The sequence below is a fragment of the Salarias fasciatus genome, chromosome 15 (assembly GCF_902148845.1).
Source record: "Salarias fasciatus chromosome 15, fSalaFa1.1, whole genome shotgun sequence".
In the NCBI taxonomy this organism is placed as follows: domain Eukaryota; kingdom Metazoa; phylum Chordata; class Actinopteri; order Blenniiformes; family Blenniidae; genus Salarias; species Salarias fasciatus.
The window spans coordinates 12,809,892-12,824,579 of NC_043759.1; the positions used below are offsets into that span (position 1 = coordinate 12,809,892).

At 44.6% G+C, this 14,688-nt stretch overlaps 2 protein-coding genes and 1 long non-coding RNA gene across 8 annotated transcripts in view; all 3 read left to right on the forward strand.

Moving 5' to 3' along the window:
* The first annotated feature begins 2,267 nt into the window (after positions 1-2,267).
* LOC115402298 (nesprin-2-like) lies at positions 2,268-8,390 on the forward strand. The gene is made up of 13 exons (XM_030110810.1): positions 2,268-3,139; positions 3,245-3,403; positions 3,492-3,642; positions 3,755-3,913; positions 4,049-4,216; positions 4,294-4,395; positions 4,576-4,779; positions 4,951-5,156; positions 5,304-5,411; positions 6,317-6,608; positions 7,370-7,548; positions 7,658-7,973; positions 8,208-8,390. Exons 1-13 carry the CDS (start codon positions 2,268-2,270, stop codon positions 8,388-8,390), a joined length of 3,099 nt encoding a protein of 1,032 aa, XP_029966670.1.
* Positions 8,391-9,374: 984 nt separating this feature from the next.
* Positions 9,375-10,144, forward strand: LOC115401406 (uncharacterized). The gene is made up of 3 exons (XR_003932950.1): positions 9,375-9,495; positions 9,715-9,885; positions 9,977-10,144. It is a non-coding gene; the product is annotated as an uncharacterized LOC115401406 (long non-coding RNA).
* Positions 10,145-13,779: 3,635 nt separating this feature from the next.
* Positions 13,780-14,688, forward strand: part of LOC115401404 (nesprin-2-like) — a 39,211-nt gene continuing 38,302 nt past the window's right edge. For all 6 annotated transcript variants that reach the window (XM_030109559.1, XM_030109563.1, XM_030109561.1 and 3 more), the window contains exons 1-2: positions 13,780-13,910; positions 14,492-14,647. In XM_030109559.1, the coding sequence (XP_029965419.1) occupies positions 13,797-13,910; positions 14,492-14,647 (270 nt within the window). In that variant the 5' untranslated portion in view covers positions 13,780-13,796. The remainder of the gene's footprint in view (positions 13,911-14,491; positions 14,648-14,688) is intronic.

Below are 14,688 nucleotides of genomic sequence, written 5' to 3' on the forward strand. Positions count from 1 at the left end.
GAGAAACACAACCCGGTTCCACGGCGCTGCCAGGCGAGGGGTAAGATAGCGCCAGTGCTGGGAAGGAAACAAACCCCCGTCCTCATGTGTGGTTTCACCCTGAACTGATTTTCACACGCTTGAAATTGACACACAAAACTGAAATGTACGTCAAGATTTTCAGATTTGTTTGAAAATCTTCTTAATAACTAACAATAATATCTAATATAGAAGCTTTTTGCATCAGAATTTTCTTACTGACAGATTTTACTTTAACAATTCTCACTCTGCAATCCTTGTAGTCTATTAATCTTAAAGAAACGGCCTTTTGGATGTAGTGATTGGGACTGACTGTGTCTAATGAACATTTCTTATCTCAGCGGGGGGCGGCAGCTCAGAGGAAACACCCCGCTGAGAGCGGCCGACATGTCGGGGGACACGCAGCTCGACAACAACGTCCCCCTCAAACAAAGCTTCCACATCTCGTCTGTGGTCTCTCCCCTGCGGCTTCATGGTGACATTGTTCAGCTGAGGGTTCAGGACATCCCAGACAAGAGAGAGGACCAGCTCACGCAAAGTCCAGGCGGTGGGCCGGAGCGAAATCTGAAGTCTTCACTGCGAGCCAAAGAACAGCTGCTGAAAGCTCGTCTGCTGGACGCGGAAAACAACCAGCAAACCCAAAGTCATGTACAGGTATGAAGAGGTGAAGAGATCATTCAGTGTTGTGTGTTTTAATGCATTATGAGAAGAATGGCAACTTCACTTTGATAATGGTGGGGGTCTTAATACCAGAGAGCCACATTGTCCAACATAATTTATTGGACTGGAGCCACTAATTCAGCATAATTCAGCTTTGTGTGGTTATGAATTAAGTTTACTGTATATAAAAGGCGTTTGCAGTTTGAGAAATGAGCCTGCCTGCTGCAGAGACATCAGACTGCGTGTGACACACGGCCAAACAGCTTCTTTAATCAACCTAAAACTCAAAGCATGTACTTAGAAAAAAAACAAACTAAAACAAACGTTGCACTTTACACTTTATTTTATTTTTGTTACTTAATGACATTGCAATTAGGATAAAGATAAATCAAACTGAAACTTGCATGTGTTAATCACATATAGCTCTTATTTACCCCGTACGCTGCATTTAAAGCAGCCTTCCTGATGAAAACCCACCCCAGGAGCGTCAGTGACTCTGGATGACCTGCACAAGCCACAGCACCAGCTGTAGAACACTAATCCGCCATAATTGGATGAGATCACTGCTCCATTTATTTTTCTCCTCCTTTCCTCGCTGGACCGTTGCGGTGCATCTCTCTCATCTGCAGGCAGTTGTCAGGAGCAACACCGTGGAGACCAAACAGGAAGCAGAGAGGACCCTCATCCCAGAGACCGCTGGCCCATCACAGGAGGAGGAGGTACAGAAGAGGTCAGGTTTTACCACACACTTCATGCACAGTAACTGAACGCCACACACTGTCAGTTTATCCATCCACTCACAGAAACTCTACATTAATATAAAACGGAAATGTGCGTTCCAGGTTCAGAGAGTCCTGCTTGCTGTTTCATTGTCAACTGAAGAAGAACAAGTTGCATTTGGAGCAGTTTGTCCCACATCCAGTCACCTTCCTTACTTTGGAGAATCAAAAAAAGCATCTACAGGCAAGTTGAAATATGATCAGGAGGCACTCAGTAAAACTATATTTCACTGAGGCCTTTTTTGGCTACATGGTCAGTGTGAGAACAGAAATCATCAGTGTGACTCTTTTGCCAACATGCTTTGCAGACTTTGAAAAAAGAGACGGAGGCACTTTGGTTCGACGTTGAGCTTCAGTATGCGCAGCTCTCCACGGCGCCGGAGTTAATGACCAGGAAACAAGATCAGGGTGAAGTCAAACAACAGCTGATTCAGCAGTGGAGAGAACAACAGATGATTCTACAGACCAGGTACAACACATTTCTACAACACATGCAGAATGTAGAGTTATTAAAAGCAAAAAATCTAAATCGTTGGTGTTTGAAACAGGATGGTGTCGTTGGAAAGTGTTGCTCACCTGCTGAAGTCTGCTGATGATCTGAGGCTGCTGATCTCAGAGAAACTGAACCAGATTATCAGGGAGCCTGTCAACATCTCCTCTTTAACCCTTGTTGATCCTACAATGCTGTCTGAGTTAAAGGTAATGTGTTCCTGTGTGTTTATAGAATCAGACAAAGCCTGAAGTCTGCACATTTTTGTAATTAATGCTTTATTTCTTCCTCAGGAGTTGAAAGATCGACTGGAGGCCGAAATGAGAGAGATCTCACAACAAAGTGCTGCAGAGGAAAGACAAATGTCGGAGGCCACATCCCCTCCGTCCCTCTGCCAGGCAATCCACAACAGTCTCCATCATCTTGAGCGGCTCAGACAGCAGTTGGAGGAAGCTCAGTCGGCCGTGCGGGCGTTAGATCGCTTCCTGGCCACAGTGCGAGAAGCTGAGGCCGAGATCCCAACCCTGCTGGCAGTGAAGGACTCGGGCTGGCAGAGAACCGACGCAGAGCGGGAACGGGAGAGACAGTCCTGGCAGGCCGCTTTGCAGAGGTTGCAGGCTGCTGCAGAACAGTCTGATGGTGCCGACAGTCGTTTGAAGGCGGTGGGGATGACTGTGACTGTGGACGGTGAGACTGCGACATGCCAGGATGTGTTGAAGTGTGTGTCCAAGCACGTCGTGGAGATGGACAAGAGGCTGATGATTGCCGAGAAGAAACAGAGCGAAGAAGTGATAGTTCTTAAGGAAATGGATAAAATACACAAAAAAGAAGAATTACACCAAATAAGGACTCTGCTTCACTCTTCACAGCAAGATGTGACTCAGAGGATTCTCCCGTCAAGTGCCACAGATGAAGAGTTGAGATCGGAGGCCAAAGGAAGCATGTTGGAAGGAGAACATGATATAAAACCTCCTGCAGAGGAAGAAGACAAACTTCAAACATGGCCAGCCAAAGAGGATGCCTTAAAAACCAGAGACCGGAGACAAGGGAGGGTCAGCCCGGTCAGGAAGGAGGCCGAGAGGAAGGTTTTGGTGAAGAAGAAAGCTGCCTTGTTAGCAGCACTGAGGGAGACGAAGGCGGCAGCCGAGAAGCTGCGGCTGCAGGAGCCAACTTTACCTGCACTGCAACAGAGGTAAATAAAACAAAGATCAAGTAAAGGAAGTAAAATTACTGATTTCTCTCTACATATAATATATACATTTAGCTTGTTTATCTGATATTATTGAATGATCTGCAGGACTCGTGCCTTGACAGAGCTGGAGAGAGCTCTCGCTGGCCTCCTGTCGGAGGTCCAGTATATCCGAGGTGCTTCGTCACAATCAGAACTACCTGAGGAGAGAGAAACAGCGGAGGTGGAGGATCTGTGGGAAGAGACAAAAAAAGCCGTGACTGAACGGTAAAGACGAGCGGAGTGTTTATCCTTTGTTCTAGTTTTTGCAGCATTCTGATGTTGATTTGAGTGTTATTTTATTCGTCACATACAGGTTTGATCAGTGCTGCGTCCTCACAGAGCTGCTCAGGAGCTTCCAGAGCCTCCGCGCTGAGCTGAGTGGGACCCTGCAGAGAGCTGAAAGCACCATCGGCGAACAAGCCTCCTACATGGGCAGAAACAACCTGCAGAGGCTTCACACCAAGGTGAGTCACTCTGCTCAGGAAGAAAGACACTGATTCCTGTCATGATCTGGGAATTGATTTCATTTTTATTTTTATTGTCATTGTTAATTTTTTTTTTTTTTTTTTTTTTCAGGTTCAGGAAGCAAAGGGCGAGCTGAATGGCCTCGGAGACGCCATCGAGGCAGTCCGGAGTGTCTGCAGGCAGCTTCACTCTCACTTACGCCAAATCCCTGATTGCACCTCGGTCCCCTTTGAGAATGAGGCAGACACTCTGATGGATCGCTGGCTGGATGTGGGTTCAGTAGCTGCATCACTTTTTATTCTGTGATCGTGACGTTATTTTTAATTGAGGTCATAATGCGTGTGAAATAAATGTAAAATATTTATAATTCAGCGGCGTTGGTTTTGTCATTGTCTTTTTGTACAGCTATCAGAAAGGACAGATTCCCACCTGGAAAACCTACGTCTGGCTTTGACTTTGTGGGACGGGGTCCTTCAGCTGGGGACAGAGGTGGAGAGCTGGACAGACGATAAACTCGCAGCTTTCACTCAGTGTCCCTCCTTTCGGGACGAGGATGCCGTCAAGACTTTGCAGGTAAAACCCGTCAGCTCGGGCCTCCACGTTTTCGCCGTTGCTTGGAATAACGTGAACCTTCATCACGCTGTCTTCAGAGCGAGATTGAGACCCAGGAGGAGAATATTCAGCGCTTCCACCGGAGATCCACTGAGATTCAGCTGCTGCTTCAAAGCTCTGAGTTTCCTCTGGAGCTGCAGGTGTGTCTCTCCTGTACTTTCCTGTTCAGGTTGAAGATATTTTAGATTGAAATACCACAGAGATGGACTGATGTGCAAAACTGCATTGTTATGATTTCATCTTCAGTTCCAGTCGAGGTTACATTGTCAGCCATAAAGACATTTTCATGTTTTGCAAAGGCGTTTCATTGTGTTCTGAAGGTGGTGGAGACGCAGATCAGGAAGAAGATGGAGCAGCTGAAGGAGCTGGTTTCTGAAGCAGAGGATGTTTACAGGCAGATGGTGGCCACCAAAGAACAAATGAGTGGAAGGATAGAAGAGTGTCTCAGCAGCCTCCAGCAGGTCCAGGACTCCCTCCGCTGTCTGACAGGCCCTGATGTCGTCACGATCCTTACAAAACTTAAGGCAAGTGTCTAAAGAAGATATATTTCTCAACCTAAACAAAACTGCTCGCTTTGTTTTTTTTAATCTTCTTTTATTTCAGTGCCTGAGTTTTGTAATCAGTACCGACTTATTTATGAATCTGTAAATGCATACTAACGCTCAGCACTTTGCACAACGCTTCAACGTCTTCAGGAGCTTTGCTGGCAGCTCCACAGCCAGGACGAGCAGGCGGAGAGTCTGATGGAGGATGTGCGTGTCATGGCCTCCATAGCCGGCGCAGATAGCCTTCGCAGCCTGGCTGAGAGCGGCGCTCTGCTGCAGGAGCAAGTCAGAAAGACCCAGCGGCTCTTCTCTGAAGTGGAAGAACAGACTGACAGGAACATCCAGGACCTCGACAGGTCGGTCTGCAGCTCCTGAGATCATGTGGAGACCTACCTTTTTGTTTGAGTTTCATCCCTTTCATCACTTGGAACAAATTGCACCTTGTTTATATCTTTACACAACTATCACTCACATGTTTGTGATATGAATATTAATATCCGCAGGCTGCAAGTGGAGAACGAGGGTCTGGAACAGTGGCTGCGTGCTGCTGAGGAAAAAGCAGCAAAGGGGGGAGATCTTCATCTCCTGAAAGAAGAAACGCTTCAGCAAAGGTAAAGACGTGTAATGTCTGATGTGTGGTTCTTTAAAGAAGTTGTGTCGGCATTAGTAGCAGTAGTTGTAGCAGCTCCTGTGAGAAGAATTGCTTTTTTTGACTGTCAAAAAATGGGAGAACATGAGAAATGTTGTAGCAGCAATCTTGATAGAACTGGTATTAGTACCAGAAGTGATGCAAGAAGTAATTGGAGTTTTAATAGTGACTGGTTGATTATTTTAAGCACTGCAGTGCCTTGGCCCTCTAGTGGTTTGCAGAGGCATTGCAAGCAAGCCATCGGAGACAAAGTTCTTTAAAAGTTTGAGATTTCCACAAAATTTTGTCTGACCCAGTTTTTTGTCAGTTATTTCTTCCACGGTTACTATTGCCGACTGGGCCGTGTAGCGTTCCCATGTCCTCCCAGTGTGTGTGTGAGTTTCCCTCCACAGTCCACAAACATGCATGTGAGGTTAATTGCTGACCCTGAATTGCCCCAGGGTAGGAGGGAGGGTGTGTGTGATTTGAGAGGACTTACTTTACTTTATATGATAATCAAGTAAACAAACAATGTCAAACAGTCTAAACAAGAAACAGTTAGTGGGTGTTGTGATTGTGACTGATCACCAGGAATGTTGAATAGCGACCCATTCTTACACGTGAGTGCAGCACTCACACAAAAGATCAAAGTATACTTCATGACCCGGTTGTCGGTTTTCCCATGGTTGATATTTGCAGGTGTGTGCAGCTATTGTAAGATGCATCAAATTATTCTCAGACTGTTCAGTGCAATTTATTCATAGATGTAGTGTTATATTTCAGTCTGAACTTGTATGGGTGAGTTTTTCAAAGTTTGTAATGGTGGAAATTACAAAGGTGTAAGGATTAGCATCTCATGACATACTATCTCTATTCTGTGCTTTGCAGTGTGAGGACCGAGCTTCTTAATCAGCACAAGACGTCTTTACAAAGCAGCAACCTTCAGCAGGTGGCACTGCTCGAGGAGAGCGACCGACTGCTGAAGCGATATCTCAGCTTCCACGCTCGCATGCTCGGCGACTCACAAGAGACGGGGCGGTCTCTGAACAGGGACCTTGACGCGTTTTCAACTTTGTCGACGTCGATTCGGTCGCGGGTCAAGCAGCTGAGGCAGATCGCTGAAGCTTCACTGGCTGGAAGCCTCCTGACTCCTGTGGAGCAGAAGCTTCACTCTGCACAAGTAAGAAAACTTAACTCACTACATATTTAGTCATTTCCAAAAAAAAGAAAATCTGTGTTGTTCTCTTTTCACTGATGAGGCTGAGGTCGAGTCACACACCTGGGATAAAACAATTGCACTATTTAGAAACAATATAGAACTTAACAGCCTCATAAAAAAATTCAATAGATGCAGGACTATGGATGCAAAATTTGTGTGTTGGTTGTCCAGAATAAGAAAATAAATGTCAATATGATTTAAAAGAAAAAACTTTTATGGGAATTCATCTGAGTCATTTGAAAAAAAAAAAACAAAACTAGATAAATTATTGTTTTCTTTAGTTTACAATAAACTATTGGTGACTGGTTTATTGTACACTAAATTGGTGAATGAGGAATGAGCCTGTATAAATACTTGGAGATCTGCTCCTCTTAAACATGAGTGAGTTTATAAACTGACATATTTGTAAAATAGCACAGAAAAGATAAACAGTGGCTTGGGACTGGACTTTCTTCGCCACTTTGCAGGTGAATGCCTGTAAATCCTGCGTACTTGTCCTTTAAATATCTGTTTTTTGTTTTTGTGTAATTATGAGATGGGAGTGACTTCAGTAATGTGGCATATCACATCAGGGTGTGGTGGAGCTTGATTCTTTTTGTCTACTTTTGTTCAAACTTGTTCCAAACTAAGGAGTGTCCATTTAGTGCGCCGCTCTGAGCTCTGTTCCGCAAACAGACTCAGTTCTGTACCTGTCTCTAACACGTTTGCATGTTCATGTTTAGGCTGTGCTCGATGCCACGGCCGAGGTGGGGGCTCGCCTGGATGAGCTCAGGGTCGCCGGAGCCGGTCTGAGCCACAGACTGCCGAATGGAGATGAGCTGAAGGAAGAAGTGGAGGAGACCGTTCAGAAAGCAGAGCAGCAGTGGACGGACCTGTTGGAGTCAACGGAGCCTTATTACGCGTGAGTGGAGAAAGTGAATAGAAAAAAAAAAAAAAAATCAAAAGGTTTTAGGTAGACGAATTGTTAGAATAAGTAATTTTCCACATGAATATAATCTTTATCCTTCCAGGGTGCTTAAAGCTGAACCAGAACTCGCTTCTTTCTTCCTGAACCAAAGACGGGAGGCTTGCAGACGAGTGGAAGAGCTGCAGCGCCAAACGGAGAATCTTGCTGCTCTGCTATCCCGGCGTGCCACCGCTGAGCGCACACAAGCCCACCAACTTTCCCAAAAACTGCTGGAGGAATGCGATTCTGTTCAGTTAACCCTAAAGAGTCTGGCTGAACGGAGGAGTGAACTGGCCGAGCGGACCTGCAGCAGCATCTGGCAGGACTCCTCCTGGGCTGGGCTGGACGTCCGAGGGTCAGCAGTGATGGCAGAGCTACAGGTAAAGAGGAGTTTTGCTACTAAAGAGATTACTGAGAGATGCAGGGACTCCCAAAAATATTTTTTTACCCTATACTCAGGATACTGGACACTGTGGAGTCTGAATGAAATTAGAGATCTCTAGGAAGTTGCACTATCAGGGAATATTGTCCTGTACCTCGTATGATCACTGCTCGTATGTTTGGCTGAAAGCGAGCAGTCTGACTGTTTCCCGGTGTTCCTGGATTGTCCTCAGGGTGTGTGCTCTCGCCTCGAGGAAGGTGTGAGCAGCGAGGATCAGTTTGGCCGGTTGCTGCAGGACTGCCAGCACAAACTGTCATCCCTGCAGGAGAGGATGTCGCTCTGTCAAACACTGAAGGAGAGCTCAGCTGGACCAAACACTGCTGTGTCTCCTCTGGAGGTCAGCTTCGTTAAATGAACTCACCTGCTGACATTTTCATTTCACATCTCATGTTGAAGTATATGTGCTTTTCTTTTTTTTAATCCCTCTATTTACTTTTGACTCATTACACTCTCCAGGATTTGTTACAAGAAGTGACAGACATGGAGAAAGACTTCTTACAGCTTGCAGCGCTCAAAGACTCGATCGCAGTCAGCTCCGCAGACGAGGCATCGACGAGTCTCTCCCAGGAATTCACTGATCTGAAATCCCACAAGGGCGCGCTGGAGAGCAGCATCAGAGAAAATCTGGCTCTTCTCGGAGCGAGCAGGAATCAAGCTGTTCAGCAAATTGAAGCCGAGGCCTCCCGCCTGCAGACAGCAGCGAGAGCCGTGGCTGAAAATGTGGGGAACCTGTCTGGAATCCATGAGGTGTTACCTGAGATCAGCCAGCTGAAACAACACTTCTGCTCAATTCAGGTAGTCTGAGAATGCGTCCTCCGTGGATGACAGGGATAAAAATGACAACAGGTAGTAATTTAATTAAGTATTTGTTTCCCTGTTCCCAGGACTTGGATGCTCAGCTGACAGAGTTGAAAACCAGAGCTAATGATCTACAGAGGAGAAGCGACTGCAGCGTCGAACAGCAAACGCCTCCTTCAGACGTTCTTTCAGCAGTCAGTGCAGTTCTGAGAGACGCTGACAGGTATGAGAGATGCACTCCTACAATATCCATGTAACTTTATACATGCAAATAGTTGTATCTTGTAACAGTGATTAATAAATTCAGATATTTCACACAGTGTTTGATACAATATGTGAGGGAATATGAGCTCACAGCAGAATTTGTGAAGCACCACACACATATACAAGTTTACTCCTCAGTGGCAGTGCTATTGATGTGATGCACAGGTAGTACATTTCAAAAAGGAGTTGCTGTTTTGTTGTTGTTATTGAAAGAGTTATCTTCACCATAACTTTTTTTTTTTTTTTTTTTTTTGCACTTTCCCTGCAGTCTCAAGTCCGTTATTCTACAAAGGAAGCAGGAGTGTGCAGACAAAACGGCTGACAGAATAAGAGAGGTCACCGGTCAGCTGCAGCGATGGAGCAAAGCAGTGAAATCTGAGCCATCATCGCTCAACCAGGTGGAACTTTCAGTGTTTTATATGATCTGTAACACATTCCTGACCGTTATTCAAACAATGTATTCTTATAAATATACAGTACTTTCATTTTTCAGTTGTACTTTCATTCATTTAAAAAAAAAAAACATGCCGCCTTGATACTGAGGAGTCTCAGAAGAGTGTTTTAAAGGCAGAAAGACATCAAACTGAGAAGGCTTGTGTCTGTGTGTGTGCTTGTAGGCGGCCATGGATGAAGGTCTGCAGCATCAGCGAGTGCTGGACGAGCTGCTGTCGGAGCAAATCTTTCTTCTGAATTGTCTGGGAGCTAAAGTGTCAAAGAAACTGCGGAATAAGGCTTCAGGGGCTCTGAAAGACAGCAGACCTGCATTTGAAATACTATCTAAATACCTGGTGAGTTCTTCGTGTTACACCTATTTACACAATCAGTTGCAAACCTCTTTCAAATTATGTGATTTTTTTTTTGTGTGTGTGTGTGTCTCAGTTGGATGACAGCTCCAGGAGAGCACAGATGGAAAACAGTGATTTTCAAAGTGGAAGCAGTGAAGACAGACCTCAATATTCACCTTCATCTGAGGAGACTTACCTCCAAACACCTCCTGCTTCCACGTCTTCTTCTGCAACAAGCAACAACACTGAAACTCAGAGCAGTCTCTCCGTTTCAGAAGAACATCCTCCTTCTGATCCCGTCACGGATACATCAACTGAAAGAAATGCAGCAGCTGATCCAGCAAAGCAGGATCAAACACGTTTTCTAATGAAAAATCCAGATGTTTCTGATGTGTGTATCACCAGTGCCCTCATTGGAAAAGCTCAACAAGATGCCCCCGTTCCTATTGTGAAGTCCAAAACCCAACAAGAATCACAACCAGAAACATCAGATCCATCAAAAGTAAACTTGGAGACTTCCAGTGAGTCCAGTGACAGTGGTGCACTGTGCACTGATGCCTGTCCTCTAAACAGTGAGCAAAAAACACTTTCTAGGAGTAAAACTGAGCTGTTGATGCCTGAATGGCTTCTGACTGCCAATAAAAGTCAACAAGCAAAATCTCAAACACAGAAGAATAGAGACACCGCCTCAACCCGGGCCTCACAGATCTCAGCAGACTGTGTCACATCTCCAACAGGATCAGCAGCGCCACGCTCAGAAAGCACCCCCATGTCAGGACAGGTTCCGACACAAACAGAAATACATCAAGTCGTCACAGATGCTCCAAAACAAGACAATCAGGGTGAGGACAGTGGCACGAAGAAAACGTTTACGATTGTGTTGGACCTGGAGCCAGAAGACGTGATGAAGAAGGAAAGTGATGCCAGCGGTCAGGAAGGAGAGTTGAGTGAAGCCAAGCTTCCAGAAATGAAAAATACAGGAATCAAGGAGAACAAATCTGGAATTTTTACAGCGTCAGAGAAAACAAACTTGAAAAGTTTTGATGGAGGATCAGAATCAGAAAAGTTAGAGGTGGATCTTGAAGCTCTAAAACAAGAGATGCACTGCGACGATGCCATTGGTCCAAAGAAGGTATTCACCGTGGTGTTGGACCTAGATGCACAAGACATGCTGGAAAATAACGCCAGCCATCCAGATGAACCTGAATGTCCACAGGGAGGAGGACTGTGTGATGAAAAGCCCACAGAAGTTTCAAACAGAGAAACCTGTGAGAAACAATCAAGACCTTTGACATCAGTCAGTCCCGAATCAAGTATGAAAGAAGTGAGACATTGTCCTTCACCATTAGAACAAAAACCCAAGGAATGTACTGACGCTCAAGAGCAAGAGATGCAGGATGGAAGTGGTATTGATATTGGGTTGGACACAAAGCTGCAACCGAAACCCATACAGGAAAGTTCAGATTTACTCCCATGTTCTCAGGGAGGAAAGCTTTGTGATGCGATTGCAGATGTTTCAAATACAGCCTCTCCTGAAGCGAAATCAGACTTTATTACCTCATTAATCAGTCCTGAACAGGATAAAACCGAGCTGAAAAGCCACAACGTCTGTCCGGGATCAAACCCTTTAATGACTCCAAATACAAAACACGATGAGGAAGAAACCAGGAATGCCAAAATACCAAATGAGGACAATCACGAAACATACGAAGTGTCATCTTCCCCCCGGTCTTGTGTCGCTGCTGCTGAATGTCTGCTCACTGGTACACATGAGGTAGAAACAACACTCCCAGATGTCAAACACGAGGAGATTTCAGAGCTCTGTCACTCCAGAGAGCAAACAGAGAGCTCATTGTCGCTGTGCACCGTGGAGGATTCTCCGCAAACAGGAGATGACCTGAAGTCACCTGCAGCCGACGCTGACCAGGTGACGGCTGCTGACCTGGCACAGTCCACAGGCTCAGCGTGTGAGGCGGCGGCAGAAGGAGAAGACGCAGAAGAGACAAATAATTCCAAATGTATAGAAATGGAACACTCAATAGTTCCACGAAGTCAAGACGGCGCTCCGCTGCCCAACGTAGAATCTGAATCGGAGTTTTCCACAGCAGTGAAGAACTCCGCAGTCACACAGGGAGAGGTGAGTTCCAATTTTAGTATTTAGCTTTTTTACTAACGGGATTGAACAATGCATAAAAGCAGCATAAAGTTGTTTATTATTCTTGACTTATACAGCTTTAATGTGACATTTAGATCACGTCAGTGTGAAATAACACATCTGTAAATTTACTCCATTACTATTGTTTTGATCTTTTGGTTATGGCAGAAAAATACTCAGTAATAAAATTAACCTTTGTCCCTATAGACTGTCGTTAAATGATAAACAACAAGTTCTCTATCATTAAACCTCAGAAAATGTCTTAACATTTTTGATTTTCAACTTTAAAAACCTTTTCAAATGTAGCACTGTTTTCTTCTAATCTGAATATTTTACTCTTGTCTCAGCTGAATCCACTTCCTTGAGTTTTTCTTAGAACTTTTTTTCAGACTTTTTAAACTTTTTTAATCTAGAATTTGTCAGTGGAAAACCACAGATCTGATAATGTGCAACTCTAATTTCATACAGAGTTTTGCTCCAAATTTGATTTGGCAGAAATGCATTTGCTGGATTTGCCTAGATGACAATTTCTCAATATTACTGTATGCAAATGTGAAACATTTTCAGAAGTCCAATCATGCAATTCAAGGGTCTCATTTTACTTTTTCTTCATTTCTATTTATTTATTTATTTATTTATTTTTTTGTGGGTGAAAGAGACCATTTTTCACCAGTGCTTGCATTTAGTATGCAAGAAAACATCAAACTGAACTTTGAAAACCAGTATTTTCAGCATAGTTCAGGTGTAAATCATTTGCAGTGTATTTCATCCATCTTCTAAACATCTTGCTCTCAGGGTGGTGCTGATTTCAGCTCACTCGGTGCATAGAGAGGGTTCACCGGACACATCGAAGTCCATCTCAGTGCAAACAGAGACATGCATAAATACGACAAGCCATGACAATTTACTACTGAAATCCCAATAGGAGGTTAAAAAAAACTAGTTTGCTGTCCTGACAGCCGCTGGACACTTGCAGCTGCTCTCATGTGTTCAAGAAATTAGACACGAAAACATCAGCGATCAGAAATGTATGCCGATGATGCAAAATTGAGTGTATTTCCTGCGCTGACAGCTGGAAACCTGAGAAGGTCCCGCTCTGCCACCACACACTCGCCACCAGGTTTGACATTGTTGCCTACTGTTTTGTCTGCATAACATAACAAACTGATAGTTTCTTACATTTTCCGCATTCCTCTTCGAGACGGTCTCTCAGTGAGACAGCCTGTCATCGGTCTGAGTAATAACAACATGCCTCCTCGCAGTAAACAGCTGCTGTTTCTTTCCAGTGTTGTAAAATGTTTCTTTTCTGACCACACAACTGTTTGCACCTGCAGAACAGTACATTTGTAGTTTCAGGTGACACAGATCTCCCCTGTTTGTTTTTTTTTTATTTATCACAGCAGCTCAGTTCTTGCTATGTTTTGGTGTTTGTCCCATCAAGCCAAGTTCCAACAAATCATTTTGAAAGGAAGCGGGAGATTCACCACTTTGTACATGAATAAAAGGAGTCCCTCTCCCTCGGGGCAGACTGCGCCTGACTCAGGCACATTCTTCTGCTGACTGTACTGACTCGCTGGGCCACCGTCAGTCCTCTGACATTCACCACCGTGGAGCGGGAACAGGAAGCCGTCATTATCCGAGAGCAAACACGGGCGAAGAAGAGGGCTAAAGTGTGACACCACCCCTGCGTTTTGTGTCTCATCTGCAGTGCCGAGGAGGCGCGGAGCCCGAGAGGACGGCGCTGGGCGCAGCAGCCGACATGGCCGCTGAAGATGCAACAGGTGGATCAGTGGAATCCTGCAACAAGAGCTCAACCATGCAAGATATTGTGGCTGAGGTGCAGAGCTTAGCGGAACAGAGTAACATCATAAATGTGAGTATATGCTGATTTTGACGTTAAGAATGCTTTTCTGCATTGTTTCAGATGTGTGTTTTTGCCGTTTTGGAAATGCTGAAGTGACTAGAGAAATAAAGAAATAAAATAATACTGGATTTGTTTAAAAAAAACAAAACAACTTATAGTCATATATAATACAATTCAGCAAGTTGGCATTCAGTTCAGTTTTTTTTAATAAGTCGATCCAGAGCATAGGCATGTGTCCAAATAGGTCAAGAACTTGTAACTTCACGGGACAGTGACCAGATAAGTGCTTTGATTGGGGTTTGTGTTTTCCCTGAAGTCGACCAGCGCGTCAACAGGAAGGATTTATGTGATACAGTGATTTCCTGTCATTAGTGGCTCTAATTACCTTCAGTATACAGTCCCTGGCATGCAACGTCATACTCTGAATTCCTTTTAATACCAAGTATCTGACTGAGATGAATAAAAGTGTAGACCTTTTAGTCCCGCTATTAGGAATTTCCATAACTATGTGAACATAAGCTTGAGCTTTTTTTTAACCTCAATGTAAATTTCACTTCAGTTTCATACTGTTTGCTCCTTTCACCTCACAGAGAACCCCTCACCTTGATTTAAACTGGTATCTGAAGTTTTCTCCCGGTGAGCCAGAGATCCGATTGGTACGAACTGTTCAGCAAGTTCTGGCTTGTCGATACCAACCAGCTCAGCTCAGTGTCAGAGCTATGGCCGCACAGCTGGAGGAGGCAGAGGTATGTACGGCACTACCGTAAACCATTCCTCTCTTTATCAC